General features: G+C 47.4%; 1 protein-coding gene across 2 annotated transcripts in view; it reads left to right on the top strand.

Moving 5' to 3' along the window:
- MRPS33 (mitochondrial ribosomal protein S33) overlaps window positions 1-15,703 on the top strand; it is a 96,705-nt gene that overhangs the window by 16,382 nt on the left and 64,620 nt on the right. For both annotated transcript variants that reach the window (XM_030217056.1, XM_030217057.1), the window contains exon 2: window positions 13,898-14,153. In XM_030217056.1, coding sequence (XP_030072916.1) covers window positions 13,939-14,153 — 215 coding nt within the window. In that variant the 5' untranslated portion in view covers window positions 13,898-13,938. The remainder of the gene's footprint in view (window positions 1-13,897; window positions 14,154-15,703) is intronic.

Here is a 15,703-nt window from a genome sequence, read left to right as displayed (position 1 = left end):
CCTCCCCAAGCCTCTTAACCCAATCATTCAATACACCTTTACATGTTGGGATAAATTAGAGAGAGTAAAGGGATTTCATAACTCGAGACTGACACCTATAGCATATAATGCTACGTTCCCTCCTGGCTGCTCCCTTTCCCCCTTTATCAAATGGCGGAAAAATAGACTGATATGGTGGGGGCAACTAATGAAGGAGGATCGTTTCATCACATTTGAAGAATTAGCAAATGAATATGAACTACCTCAACAAGACCGTTACGCATATAATCAGATTATTCATTTTCTCCAGACATCTGGTCGGAGAGATAAATTAAGGGGAGAAGTTACCTTTTTGGAGCAATTATGTGTAGAAACTGAAAAGACAAAGGGGTTGATTTCTGAACTGTATGGCTATTTGAGGGACTCACTAGTGCCAAGTAGTAAACATCGAAGTAGATGGAAAAAAGAATTAGAAGTGACTTATACCCCTGAAACATGGCAACAAATGGTAAGGGCCTCGGTCTCTTGCTCTTGGGCGGTCAATATTCAAAAGAATTGTACAAAGATTTTGTATCGCTGGTATTTGACCCCGGAGAGGCTGCACCATATGTTCCCGAATACCTCCAATTTATGCTGGAGGGGATGTGGGCAGAGGGGCACAATGGGACACATCTGGTGGTCTTACAGAAAAATAACAGCTTTTTGGAAGTCGGTGCGGGGGAGAGTACAGGTCTGGGTGGAAAGACAAATCCCCTGGGATCCAGCAATTTATTTGTTTAATAAACCTCTCACAGGACTAAGGGCCCCGGGTGCACAGTTGGCAAAACAATGCATTAATGCAGCCAGGTTGCTGATAGCAAGGATGTGGAAACAGACGAGGTGTCCCTCCATGCAACAATGGTATCATTTAGTATGGTATATAAGCAATATGGAAAAGTTAATGGCTATGGAACAAAAAACCCTAGCAAAGTGGGAGCAAATTTGGGCTCCAGTGATCAGATTCTTGGCATAGATATGGAGGTTAGATATTCCTCGGGGATGAAACACAGGAAGAAGAGGGGGGGTTGGTTTTGGGAAAGGGGATACACATAAAAAGTTTAAATATATTACAAGAAATAATATGTATGCATATGTTAGTGTTATTGCTAGACCTGAAGCACTTATGATGTTATATGGTAAGGGATTTATATGATTTCTGTTTGTACTGACTTGAGTTGTAACAAGCACAATACCTCAATAAAGAATTCTTGTTAAAAATTTAAAAAAAAAAAAAGTTTTTCACCAAAGGTGGCCTCTCATGACCTCCAACCAGTGGGTTCTTCAAATAGTCCAGTTAGGATTCACCCTCAATTTGGCTTCTACACCGTGAGCTCAGTCTTTCAGCTCCCAGCACAGGCAGGTACTTGCAGAGGAACTCTCTGCCCTTCTCAGCGCTAATGCGGTCGAGCCCGTTCCACCCGGGCAAGAAGGGCTGAGATTCTATTCCAGGTACTTCCTTGTGCAAATGAAAACGGGGGGGGGAGGTGTCCCATCCTAGATCTAAGGGCCCTGAACAAATTCCTGGTCCGAGAAAAGTTCAGGATGCTTTCCCTGGGCACCCTTCTTCCAGTGATTCAGAAGGACGATTGGCTATGCTCTCTGGACTTAAAGGATGCTTACACCCACATTTCGATAGTTCCAGCTCACGGGAAGTATCTTCAATTTCATCTCGGAACGCAACACTTCCAGTATTGTGTGCTGCCTTTTGGCCTGGCCTCGGCACCCCAGGTCTTTACAAAATGCCTGGCGGTGGTCGCAGCGTCGCTACACAGACTGGGAGTGCATGTGTTCTCTTACCTCGACGATTGGCTGGTGAAGAGCACCTCGGAGGCAGGAGCTGTACAGTCCATGCAGATGACTATTCGACTCCTGGAGCTACTCGGGTTTGTTTTAAATTACCCAAAGTCCCATCTCCTTCCAGTTCAAAAACTAGAATTCATAGGAGCTCTGCTGGACTCAACGACAGCTCAGGCTTATCTTCCCGAGACGAGGGCAGACAATCTTTTGTCTCTCGTTTCCATGGTCAGAGCGTCTCAACAGATCACAGCTTGGCAGATGTTGAGACTTCTCGGCCACATGGCCTCCACAGTCCATGTGACTCCCATGGCACGCCTTCATATGAGATCAGCTCAGTGGACCCTAGCTTCCCAGTGGTACCAAGCTATCGGGAATCTAGAGGATGTGATCCAATTGTCCATCAGGTTTCGCAACTCTCTTCGGTGGTTGACCATTCGATCCAATTTGACCTTGGGACGCCCATTCCAAATTCCTCAGCCACAAAAAGTGCTGACGACAGATGCATCTCTCCTGGGGTGGGGAGCGTATGTAGATGGGCTTCACACTCAAGGACTTTGGTCCCTCCAGGAATCAGGTCTCCAGATCAATCTCCTGGAGTTGCGAGCAATCTGGAACGCTCTAAAGGCTTTCAGAGATCAGCTGTTCAACCAAATTATCAAAATTCAGACAGACAACCAGGTTGCCATGTACTACAACAAGCAGGGGAGCACCGGATCTCGCCCCTTGTGTCAGGAAGCCATCCAGATGTGGCTTTGGGCTCGTCGTTGAGGCATGTTTCTCCAAGCCACGTATCTGGCAGGTGTAAACAACAGTCTGGCTGACAGATTGAGCAGGATAATGCAACCTCACGAGTGGTCGTTCAACTCACGTGTGATTTATTTATTTATTATTACATTTGTATCCCGCACAATTCCCACTCATCGCAAGCTCTATGCGGCTTACATAGTAACAAATCACAAAATCATGAAGTTAACAAAACCACAAAATTATGAAGTTAATAAAAACATTAAGTTAACAATGATTTAAAGTATAGTGAGAGATAGTGAGGCAGGGAAAAGGGAAGGAGGGAGGGGAGTAGGAAAGGGTACAGGAAAGAAGAAAGGGAAAAGAAAAGTAGGGAAATGGTATGGAAGAAATCAGATGGTAAAGGATAAAAGGAACATCATAGGTAAGTGAGTGATGCGCAAGATCTTCCAAATGTGGGGCACCCCCTTGGTGGATCTTTTTGCCACTCAGCTCAATCACAAGGTCCCTCAGTTCTGTTCCAGACTACAGGCCCACGACAGACTAGTGTCAGATGCTTTTCTCCTTCATTGTGGGAAGGGTCTTCTGTATGCATAACCTCCCATACCTCTTGTGGGGAAGACTGCTGAAACTCAAGCAAGATCGGGGAACCATGATTCTGATTGCTCCTTTCTGGCCACGTCAGATTTGGTTCCCTCTTATTCTGGAATTATCCTCTGAAGAACCGTGGAGATTGGAGTGTTCTGACCCTCAGAACGAGGGGGCGCTTCTGCATCCCAACCGCCAGTCTCTGGCTCTCACGGCCTGGATGTTGAGAGCGTAGAATTCGCCTCCTTAGGTCTCTCCGAGGGTGTCTCCTGAGTCTTGCTTCCAGGAAAGATTCCACGAAGTGGTGTTATTCTTTCAAATGGAGGAGGTTTGCCGTCTGGTGTGATAGCAAGGCCCTCGTTCTTGTCCTGCACAGACCCTGCTTGAATAGTCCTGCATGTTAGGAACCGATAAGAAATAGCATCATGCAAGCTGGACTTTAATCCCAACTTTAGGGAGTAGTACAAACTACCGTCATATTTTTAGTCACCACTACGGATGGGGATCCCCACAGGACTTTCGATCTAACGGTAGCCCCCTGCACTCCATGATCAGCTAAGTACAAATTCTTTCTTACCAATAAAACAACTAAATGATGTCAATATTGGGATATGGTAGAAAGGCAGGAGTCCAAACAAAAAAAACAGCACCACGGGCCTTTAAAAATGGAACACAGTTCTTTAATGAATGAGCCTTGACAAAAAGACCCGACACGGGCCGTGTTTCGGTGACTAGCACCTGCGTGAGGGGTCACAGTGATGACGTGGAAAACTTGGGGAATAACTCGAATATATTCCTCTACAATATATATTATTCCTTACCCCACGTCTCATATAGTAAAAGCTACAAAGCACCAAGGCACTTTCACTTTCTGTATCCAAATGGATACATTTGGATACAGAAAGTGCCTTGGTGCTTTGTAGCTTTTACTATATGAGACGTGGGGTAAGGAATAATATATTGTAGAGGAATATATTCGAGTTATTCCCCAAGTTTTCCACGTCATCACTGTGACCCCTCACGCAGGTGCTAGTCACCGAAACACGGCCCGTGTCGGGTCTTTTTGTCAAGGCTCATTCATTAAAGAACTGTGTTCCATTTTTAAAGGCCCGTGGTGCTGTTTTTTTTGTTTGGACTTTAGTTTGTACTTCGTTCCCTCTCTTTTGTTATATCCAAGGAAGGCAGGAGTGCAATGATTTGTTAAGGGGTACCAGCAGTAATATACTGCAAGAGAGTTCTGGGAACACTACCCCTCCTTCTGAGCACCATTAGCAAATAAAAAAAGAAGAAATATTTATTTCATACACAGTGCACTTTTTGAGTTTATTGTTTTAGTGAATTTGTTTGAATTTTAATTTCGAAACAGACCATTCTTCTAGCTTCTGCAGATCCTTTTTCATGTTTTCCACTCCCTCTGGGGTGTCCACTCTGTTACAAAGCTTATTTCCTCTTACGGTTGTTTATCTGGATTTAAGCTTAACATTGTCAAGTCTTAGGCCCTCCCTTCCTCTCCAGAGCTGCGAACGACATGGCAAGGGTCATTCATCTTAGTTGGGCAGAAGGGCATATTATCTGGGGGTTATTATACCATCTAACCTGTCGGAATTGTATGGATGCAGTGTCCAACCATTGTTATCTTTTACGTAACGGACACTTGGACGTTGGTGCGCTTATCCTGTTTCGCTATTGGGATGTATTCTTCATTTAGTATGATTTTAGCTCCTAAGTGGCTATATATTTTTCAGATGCTTCCCTCGTATTTCAGGTTCAGGATGTACGCACCCTTCATAGAAACCTGCAGGTGTATCTCTGGCAGGGTAAGCATCCCCGCATACCTATTTGTATCCTGCAGAAACCTAAATCTCTTTTGGGACAGGGTCTCTTGAACCTCAGGTATCTTACAGTGGCCTGCGCGATTTGCTACATAAATAACTGGTATAGAAGGGTGGAAGACTTTTCTGTGTCTTGTTTAGAAACTAACCTATTTACTAGGATTAATTTCAGCTGGCAACGTCGCACTATTCCGAAGCGATTCCCACTGATGTTACAGCACATACTGTTTTTAAAATCTGCACAGACTGCATGGGGTTGTTTATGTAGGCACCACCGTTTTTCTACTGCAGTGACTCCATTTTTAGCCATACGCCATAATCCGGACTTCCCTGCAGGCACGGACTTTGCAGTTTTTGCTCGCTGGGCCTCTATTGCGATTCACTATTTGTCACAATTGCTAACAGAGGATGGACATTTACAGTCGTCTGAGGATCTTTTTGCCCTATATCACCTATCACCCAGTAAATCTGCATTGGCTCATTATGTGCGTGGCTTGTCTTTCAAGGACTTGCTCAAGGATGTACACAAGACACTCAGTGAAGCATTTACCCTGAGCTCTCAGAACCTGGTGCTGCTGGCTTATCACCATAAATAATACTATACTGAAGACCTATATTATACCAGATTGGCAATTGGTCTATGGATCTATTGACACAATTGACTGCACACTGTATCCAGAGTTGCCTTCAGAAGGTGCAGAGTGTTACTTGTAATGTCTTTCTATGGGAACTACAATACAAATTTGTTCTTAGAGCGAACATCTCTCTGTATCGTTCATATTGTGCTACTTTTGCTGTCATGATGTCTTGCCTTAAGTGTCAACATACTCGTGCCTCACTGGGACATATGTTCTGGACTTGTCCCCAGAGCCAAACATTTTGGGACTGGGTTGTCCATGCTACAAAGTCTTGATGGTCTTTTAAAATCGGCTTGGTTCCTCAGCTTTTGTTTTAAGACTATGAATTGCTTCCGCCTATACCGCCAGGTCTTTTGGGGTTTTTACACCGCATGGCTCTCCTAACGAAAAAAGCTATTCTCCTTTATTGGCATGAGTCTTCTGCACCTTTGTTGTCTAGCTGGAGGTCCCATATGATATCATTGCTCGCCATGGAGCGTAGAAATATAGAAGACATTTCCTTGGTACAAGGTCAGAGATTCCAACATTGTTGGGAGCGATTCTGGTCTACCTTAGAGCCTTCAGCCTCTAGTCATATTCTAAATTAATAATGATTTTTCCTTTTCACACAGCATTGGGGGGAGGGGGTTGGGGGCGTTGGTTTAGGCTTTAGTGAAAAGTGTTCTGTACTACTTTTGTAGTTCTTGAAAGTTTTGATGATTTGTTTGCTGTTTTCTGATATTGTGTGCTTAATAAATATGATATTCAAAAAAAAAAAAAACAGTTACCGTGACTACCCCATAGATAGAAGGCCCCAAACCTATTTTTCCCACCTTGATGCAATTGCCAGTCCCCTGGGGCTCCCAGCAGAGGTGGGTAGAAAGATCGATGGAAACGATAGGGTCCTCCTACATATTCCACCCAGAAGTAGGCGACATAAATATGGGGATGCCCATGCACCCACATCCCTGTTCACTGGAAACAATGGCCCCATCCATCCAGCAGAGCAGTGCTATACTACCTCCCAACCAGTGCCTGCTCACCCAGGACCCTCCAGTAGGACCAAAACCCATCCTGTGTGCCTGTAGCCACACCACCCTCTCGGGGGACTAACACATCTGATCCCATTGCTTCCAGGGTTCCCTGCAATGTCTTCTTATTAATGCCATACCTCAGACATGTCCCCCAGGTATCAACGGCCCACAGCTGTTCCTCTCACTGACTCCTGACAGCCAGCGGCACCACTATTCAAGCCATGTAGGATGTCTGGATCTCAATTGCAACCTTTGTCCCAGGGCACCCTCCGGCTGAGCCCATAGCACCGAAGGAGCAGCCTGCTACTGAGGAGATCATAGTGGAGCCTGGCCACTGGACAGTGCTAGTCCCCCATCCCCAGGTGGAGAAGCAAGAGGAGGTCCTTTGGAGGGATATGCCCCTCCTGGAGGGGAAAGAAGAGGAGGAGGAGGAAATTTCCCAAACCCCTACCCACCGAAGCTGGAAGGGCCAACCTGGTGTGGCTGCCACAGTCACAGCAGAGATCCCTGCTCCAAGCCTGACTGAGCCTCACCTCCAGCTCCTGCAGCAAATCCAGGTTATGCACAGAAACTGGCTGCAGGAGCTGCAAGCACAGAGAGATAGTGGGGCTGCTGCAGAAGCTCACTGAGCAGCACAGCCACCCTCAAAGGACTTCCCTCCCTCCCTCCCTCCCCCCCACCATTTGTACAGAGTTCCTTGTTTTTATTATGATTTATTTGTTTTGTATACAAAGGTGTAGGTCTTTATTTTGTACACAGTGTGTTGATAGCCTGACATTCAAGGCTGACAAGTGCTGTGCTGGCAACAGTACAAGTCAAGCCATGGATAAAGGAGACTGCAAAACCGGAAGAGGGGGGTGAAATGTATATAGTAACATAGTAGATGACGGCAGAAAAAGACCTGCATGGTCCATCCAGTCTGCCCAACAAGATAAATTCATATGTGCTACTTTTTATTTGTACCTGTCCTCTTCAGGGCACAGACCGTATAAGTCTGGCCAGCACTATCCCCGCCTCCCACCATCAGCTCTGGACATGAAGGGGATTGTGCCAAGGGTCCCAGATCAGCTCCCCCCGACTGTCAAGTGCTGTAACAGAGGGCTGGCCTAAAGGAGAGGGATCCAATGTGCCCTGTGGGACTACCTTCCCACCCCCCATCCCAGGCCACACCCCAAACCATCATGGTGTTCCCTTAGTAGCCACCATTCAGGTGATGGCAAATGTCTCAGGACCTGCCCCAGACTCCAGTTTCAGTTGAACTAAGGTTGGCCACCACAGCACTTGACACAGGTGCCAGGACTAAGGAAGCTGCTACGTAGTTCCCTGAAGGGGGGAGGAGCAGGAAAACACAGGCCTGCAGTTTCCCTTACTACTCCCTTCTGGCAGTTGATGGCTGTAGGGCATTGGAGATTGGGGCCTTTCCCAAGCTGAGTCAAGATGCGAGGTCCTGTGGGCAGGCTGTCCCCTCTGTTGGTGAGAAGATGGGCGAGACAGCTGTCCTGAGAGACATGTGCAGGAAATGTGGCCACTGCATGCACATGTGTCTCCAGACAGATCTCTGGCCCAGCTCTTCACCAATTGGGGGGCTAGCAGGCCAATATCTGGCTTCTTAACTCTGTTCCAGAACGCCTCCACCTCCAGATACCCTACACCCATCGGCTCAGCCAGTGTCACTCTGGGGGTTAGGAGAAGTTCTTGAATGTAGAAACACTAAAGAAGCAGCAGGTCACAGTGTGGGCACACTGGCACCTACCTGAGCATTGAACTCTCTGTAGCCATCTGTCCCTGGGAAGTTGGGCGGGGGGATGAATATCTGCTCCTTCTACAATACCAGTGCTGCCATCAGAAATGTGGTGTGAGGGACCACTGTGATGTGGCTGCATGATCCATGACAGAAGCATTGGCGTACACTTGGCATGCTGGTCCCCAAGTCCAGCTCCATGCTGGAAGCTGGAACCTGGGTCGCATCACAGGTGTCCCTTGCCAAAGATCCTAGGTATATAGGTGCCCTGCTGGGCCCAGGTAGAAGGCCACATGTACCGATGTGGGCCTTAGCCTACTTGAAGCATTTCCCTATCTGTTCCTTGCAGCCCTACACCCTTTGACACACGGCATAGAGCTGCGCAAAGTAAAAGTATGTTGTCTCGTGCTAGCAACTTGCCTGGTACCAACCAACAGATATGCATAAGTAGTTCCAAGACTATAGTTTACTCTCTGTTCTGCATGCTTCCTTACCCACAAGCAACATTTCGGAAGGCCTGGAAAGACACACAAAACTGCTGCTTCTTATTTACATATTTACAGCAACAGTATACATTGGTGAGAGAGAAAGAGAAATCAACCATGTACAAGTACGGGGGATATACAGAAACATGATGGCAAATAAGGGTCATATGGCCCATCCAGTCTGCCCATCCTCGGTAACCATTAAACGCCTCCTTTCCTCTCTTCCATGAGTGAGACACATATTATTGATCATATTTGCAACCAGTCACGTACTACACAGCAGGGGAACTATCCCATAGCGTGACTAGACTTTAATCTGGGATCAGCAGGCCACAGGCCAGGGTAATAATGTAGGCCCCAGGCTGGAGCTGCCTGCAGGGGATGAGCAGCAGGAACTGTTACTGAATGCTCTCCCCCCCCCCCCCCCCCCCGCCAAGAATATGCTGATGATCCTGTAGAGGGTGGGGAGCCCCAACCTATGGCCCTACTGAATCTGGGGTGCATAACTGAGAGAAGGTGAAAAATGCAGGAATATTGAAGATTGTAGGGGTGAGTTCATTACTCTGGAAATGACAATCAATACATACAATGTTCCCCTCTGAACCCTTGGAATGGGTGGGCACATGAGGTAGGTTTATTAGGGTTCACCACACAAATAGAGATGAAGCCAACTGAAGAGAGATGTGAGGTGCAAATCTAGAGAAAGGCCACCAGATAGGGACCTGTGAAGCAACTGAAGAGAGATGTGAGGAGCAAAGCTGGATAAAAGCAATCACATGGGGGCCCTGTGACCCTGAGTCTAGTAGAGAACATGGTGCACAGATCCTTTCCCAGGGTCTCTTCTCTCCCCACACCACCCCCCTTTGCAGGTGGCCACAACTGGGTGTCTCCAATACATTCACAGCACAGATCCCCCACAGTTCCATCATGTCAGTTTAAACCAAGACATATGTAATTAGGCTGGAAACAGTTTGTATCACAGTCCACTGTTGTCCTTTGTATTCCTGCTGGCCAGACAGGTCCTGCAAAAAGCAAGGAGTCCTTGCTAGCTGCTACATAGGGCAGAACATTTCTCAGGTCTGCTTCCTAGCAGAGGGGGAAGGATTTGATGAGAATGTATCCTTGGGAGCTTAGCCGAGTTTAGGTGGCAGAGCCGGTGGTGGGAGGCGGGGATAGTGGTTGGGAGGCGGGGATAGTGCTGGGCAGACTTATACGGTCTGTGCCAGAGCCGGTGGTGAGAGGCGGGGCTGGTGGTTGGGAGGCGGAGATAGTGCTGGGCAGACTTATACGGTCTGTGCCAGAGCTGGTGGTGGGAGGCGGGACTGGTAGTTGGGAGGCGGGGATAGTGCTGGGCAGACTTATACGGTCTGTGCCAGAGCTGGTGGTGGGAAGCGGGACTGGAAGTTGGGAGGTGGGGATAGTGCTGGGCAGACTTATACGGTCTGTGCCAGAGCTGGTGGTGGGAGGCGGGACTGGTAGTTGGGAGGCGGGGATAGTGCTGGGCAGACTTATACGGTCTGAAGAGGACAGGTACAAATAAAAAGTAGCACATATGAATTTATCTTGTTGGGCAGACTGGATGGACCGTGCAGGTCTTTTTCTGCCGTCATCTACTATGTTACTATGTCGGTGCTTACCTGCAGACTATGGCAAAAGGGGAGTCCATCAAGGTTTTGGCTTCCTAAGTGCAGCTGGCTAATGCTGGGGGGACAGAAGGAGCTATAAATGACAGCAGTTCTACATCAATCTCCCAAAACATTTACACATGTAGGTCATAAATCTAAATGTTCATGTTGCTAACAATCTTCCTATGATTGTTTACAGGTGTAGATCATAATCGAAAAAAAAAATGTCCATCTCCCATACATCTAGTTGACCCCACCGAAAACATTTCTGGCGGCCTATATAAACATCCATCTCAGGATTTTCAAACTTCCACATGCCAATGGCACCAAAAAAGCAGGCCCCAAGCCATAAAGGAGATTAGCACCAGGCATGCTAATCTGTTTGTCCCCGGGGGGCCAGAGGCTCACGGCCTGCACCAAGGGAGGGAGTGGGGGGGGGCTATTTGTGACCATATCAGTGCAGTCTACCACACCAACCAAGAGGTAGAAGAATGCAACAGGAAATGGCGCCAACCTGCCAGGTGCAGACACCGCTAACCTCACTCCCCTGGAGCACATGGTCCCAACGCTCCTCCCCCCAGGAGGGTATCCATGGAATTGGGAGCCAGGACATCTCAGCACAACCTGAGGGGTCAGATACATTTTGGACAAGAAAGCTGTGCTGTCTGTCCTATTTCCCCCTCTCTTCCACAAGCAGGGACAGTGTGGGGGGCCTCATTCATACCACTCCCATGTGTAGGTGGGGGAGGGGGCATGGCGGCACACCAGACGACATGATGAAAGGATGGTTATAAGGGGTGGTGACTCACAAATTCAGTAGGGAGTAGTACTTAGTGGTGAGGTCGGGGGCCACTCAGCTAGGCTGCTGGAGAACTCTGTTTCAGTCCTGTTTATGTGCCTTCTTTTCTCCCCTCCATCAACCCATCACCAACCAGTGCCTATGTCTGCTTTCCACACCTCTGTGCTCCTGTCACTGTGCCATCACTGGAGGGCTACACCCCATTGTTGGGTACAGGTCCACACATTACATCACACCCCCGGCCAGCCAGGTGGCCAGATTTTCATAGGGCAGCAAGCACCTCAGCCAACAGTGCGAGCCCCACAGGAGAAGACATGGACAATGTGGCTGGTGCTGGAAGAGACAGCTCACCAGTAGCTGCTCATGTGTGTGGGGACCAAGGTGTATCCCAGAGGGAGAAGGGGAAGTAGAGCGGTGATGCAGATACCAGGCTTTCTGTGGTGCTGTACGTTGGGGAGAGGGGTGTATGCTGGGGGAGAGCTGTGGGACGGAGGGGTGTGCACGGTGAGGGTGGTGGTGGTGATGCTGGGTGTAGGGGCAGTGTTGTACACAAATGATACACACTTTCATTAAAAATTGGTCTGTATGAGTCTTTCCTTGGCTTGGACCTCCAGCTGGTGTGCACCTACCTCAGCTTGGGTGGTGGGGGGGCTCCTCATCATCTTGGTCTTGGGCCTGCTGCAGTGGTTACTCTGCATCATTTGGAAGGATCTATCCTCTATGCTGTGCCAGGTTGTGAAGCATGAAGCAGGCCATGAAGATCTTTGCTCCTTTTTCTGGGCTATAGAGGAGATCCCCTCCAGACCAGTTGAGACATTGGAATCGATTCTTTAGCTGGCCAGAGATTCACACAATGATGCCACATGTGGTCCGAACCTATTATTGTATTCCTCCGCCGCAGTTCGGGGTGCGCTGTTGGGGTCATGAACAAGGTTTGCTTTGGGAGGCCTTTGTCACCTGTGGGGGGGAAGCAAAATGAGAGACTGGGGTGTATTGGCTTGTCTCGGTATCTTGTGGAGGTGGGGTGTGGGTTGTGGAGACACCTGGAGGCAAGGGAGTGTTGAAGGTTTGTGGGAGGAGAGGATATGCAGTTTGATGATCCCTGTGGCGCTTACCTAGGAGCCAGCTACTGGTGATCTTCCCACGGTCGAACCTGCGGTAGATCTTCAGGGCCTTGTGGGGTAGTGGGGAAGGTTATAGTCAGAGGTGTGGGTGAGAAAGGTATCAAGGAGCATGTGCAGAATAGTCTCTCGGTAAGTGCCCCTGTTCTGCGCATGGGCAAGGGCTGATGTACTCTTTCTTTTCTCCTGTAGTACTTGCTGGCTCCACTGTCATCCTGTCTCCTTTCCCTTGCAGTGCTCTGGGGCTGGCTGCACCTTCCTCATGCAGCTTACTTGCCTTCCCTCTGCCCCTGATGATTTTGCTTGAGAATCTCCTCCTTGCTGAAAGCCTCCCCAACTGACATAATTGGGACTTTCCCCAGCTGATTAGCTGTCTGCTTGTTTCTCCCCCCCCCCCCCCCCCCAGCTGACATCACAGGGGCTTTTCCCAGCTAATTGTCTGCTTGTTTCCCCACCCCAAAGCTGTTCTCTGCTGTCCGTTGAAAACACCCCCTCTCCCAGCTGTTTCTCTGCCACTGTAAAGCTGTTCTCTTCAACAATTTTTCTGTTGAAAAATGCAAGCAGAGTGCTCCTCTCAGAAGTCTCCTTACACAACAGCTCCAGACCTGACATAAAATTTTGCACTTTAAAGAAGGCGCTCCTTTCTGTGCATCTCTTTGAATGCTCATTTTAATACTAATGAGCTCTTTGTAATATATTTGCGTAGGATTATCATTAGCTGCTACCCCAAATGGTAAAAACTCCTTTCTGCATTTAGACACTGAATAATGTGATCACTAGACTGGCTGGAAGCAGCTTAAATCAGACGTTGCTAGCACGGTAAGCTTTGAGCATTGGCCCCTGAGAAACAGAAAACAAGCTGATAAGGGGGTATAATGGGTGTTTAGGAACAGTTATTGTTTGATGGGGGAAGGGGGTGAGATAAAGAGGAAGGGATGGGTGTGGCTCGGGGAGCTAGCAGGGTGTTTGCAAAGACCTGGGGAGGTGAGACAGAGGGGAGACAAGTCAGGGAATGTGAAGGAACAAGGATCAGACTAGGGCAAACAGACAAAAGTAATACAGCACTCAGCAACTCTCCACTATTTCTCACAAACGACCACTTCCAGCAGTCCACTCTCCCAACTCCACAAAATCGCAAATGGGTCTAAAGACAGCTTTGCTCTTACCCTAGACACTTTTAAAGCAGGTCTAATTCTAAATATTTTTCTTCCCACCACTAGGAAGTTCTTTTGCTATCCATTACGGGCTGGAGACATTCATTGTGTAAGACACAATGGCAGGCAGGCATACATGTCTGTTAACAAAAACATAGGTTGGCTCTCTTTCAGATTTTGAGTGTCGGATTTCCCAGCTGTTGGTGACACGCCCTTGTTAACAAATAGTGCTATAAATAAAAATGGGCAAACTATTCTCGTATGGAGAGTGATTTGTTTTCTTACACTGCCTTCAGTGTAGATTGATAGATTTGGGATATTTTTTTGTCTACCATTTATTAGGTTGAGTACAAGGGACGTGATCTATATAAATCTGCTGTGAGATGACCTCGCTTTCCAGCTATGCGTTGTGCATGGCCCGCCTGAGCGCCAGGATCTTTGGAGACGTTGCAAGGCCTACAGACCAGAAATCCATGAAAGTGGTAAATCTATTTAGTGAGCAGCCATTGGCCAAGAGGAAAGAAGTATATAAGTGGTACCCCCAGCACAAAATTTACCATGCATTGATGAGAAATTTGCGCTTTCTGGGACTCTATAGGTAAGTGTAATATTTGCAACTTATGTCTAAGTATAGTAGCGCCCCAGAAGTAAGGTTGATGCTCACATAGCTATTTATTTTTATTCATTACCACATTGCCCAAGAAAATTGTCTAGGTGATTCAGGCTAGTGCTTCCCAAATAGTGGGTCGCAATCCCAAAGGAGTCACAAAATCCATATTTGGGGGTCATAGCCAGACTGGGGGGGGGGAGGGAAATGTCATTGGCCCTCTTCTCCTGTCATGCCCACTATAACTTGGCCTGTGCATGCTTCACAGGAGATGAAAGAATATGGCAGTATCACAGCCAACACTATAGAGCAGGCCGAAACAGTGGCACAAGCAGCAAGGCTGGGGATTGTGTGTTTTTTATGTGGCTAATAAAATAAAGGGCCTGGCTTAGAAAGTTTGGTAAGCACCGACTTAGACCCCACTTTAGACATAGGCTAGAAAGGAAACCTCTGCAACTGAAGCCATCTGTCCTATTCATAGCAGCAACTGCAAACTTTCCTGCCTGGCAAAAATTTCTCCATAATGTTTTTGCAGCCAGAGTTTCCTTCATTGTAACAGAGTGTCTCCTGCATTATAAAAGAGTGGTACCTCTAGGCACCGAGGCTTACCAATTTACTTCCCTTATTTTATTTTACTGTAAGCTGCAGCCAGCGAAATAAAAATCTACAAGTTTAGCACTACAAACTATCGAGCTAATGTAGTCAGGGGGAGGGTGGAAACTGAAGAGCCATAAGCAGCTTTACATTGCTTCTAAATGTTTTCCCTTTATTCATCTTCAATAATCAAACAAGAAATTACGGTGAAGTGCTAACACTAGACACTGAAAATGCCCTCTCTCATACAGACAGGGCCTTCTTCCTTCTGTGATTTTAGGTTCATAGAAAGTCCATAATGACTGGTAGAACCTGGGGGACTCCTTGCCCTTACCTCGGCTCTTAGATTTCAGATCCCAAGGTGTATACAGGAAATACAACAGAGTTTACAAGTGAATAATTAGCTTGAGCTGATTGTGGAGGTTTTTCACAGTCGCAAATTACAGTAGCAATTTCTGAACAAATCTCTCCTCTCCTTCCCACAAAACTGTCTTTTATTAGCAGTTTTCTGGATACAGGTTCTTTCTTAGGCATGGTGACATAATTGGCAAGCAGCACAACTTTCTTGCTCAGGGTCTCTCTGTTACATCATATCCTTTTTGGTTCACATACTTCCTTCTCAACAGTGCTACATATTTTACTTCTTTTATGTCTAGTGTTCAAGGTCTAGTGCTAGGACATTTGGTTCAACACCTAATTAGCCAAGGATTCACAGTTCATAGCCTTCAAGCAGCCTCAGGAAAACTTTTTTCATTATATAACTGGCTTAGGTGGGAGACCATATGATGCGTTGAGGTGAGCAGGCGTGTCTCTCTCCGGGGTTCCTGTTCCTCGCCAGCACCTTGATCACTTGATGTGAGCCTTTTTAGCAGATTGGTCCCCTCCCCCCCCTCATGAAAATCTCCCTTATTTAATGGACAAATTCCTTACCAAGTCTGAGAGCCGAT

The sequence above is a fragment of the Microcaecilia unicolor genome, chromosome 10, assembly GCF_901765095.1.
Source record: "Microcaecilia unicolor chromosome 10, aMicUni1.1, whole genome shotgun sequence".
NCBI lineage: Eukaryota > Metazoa > Chordata > Amphibia > Gymnophiona > Siphonopidae > Microcaecilia > Microcaecilia unicolor.
Note: the sequence above shows the minus strand (reverse complement) of the source record. Positions and strands in the feature narration are given on the sequence as shown.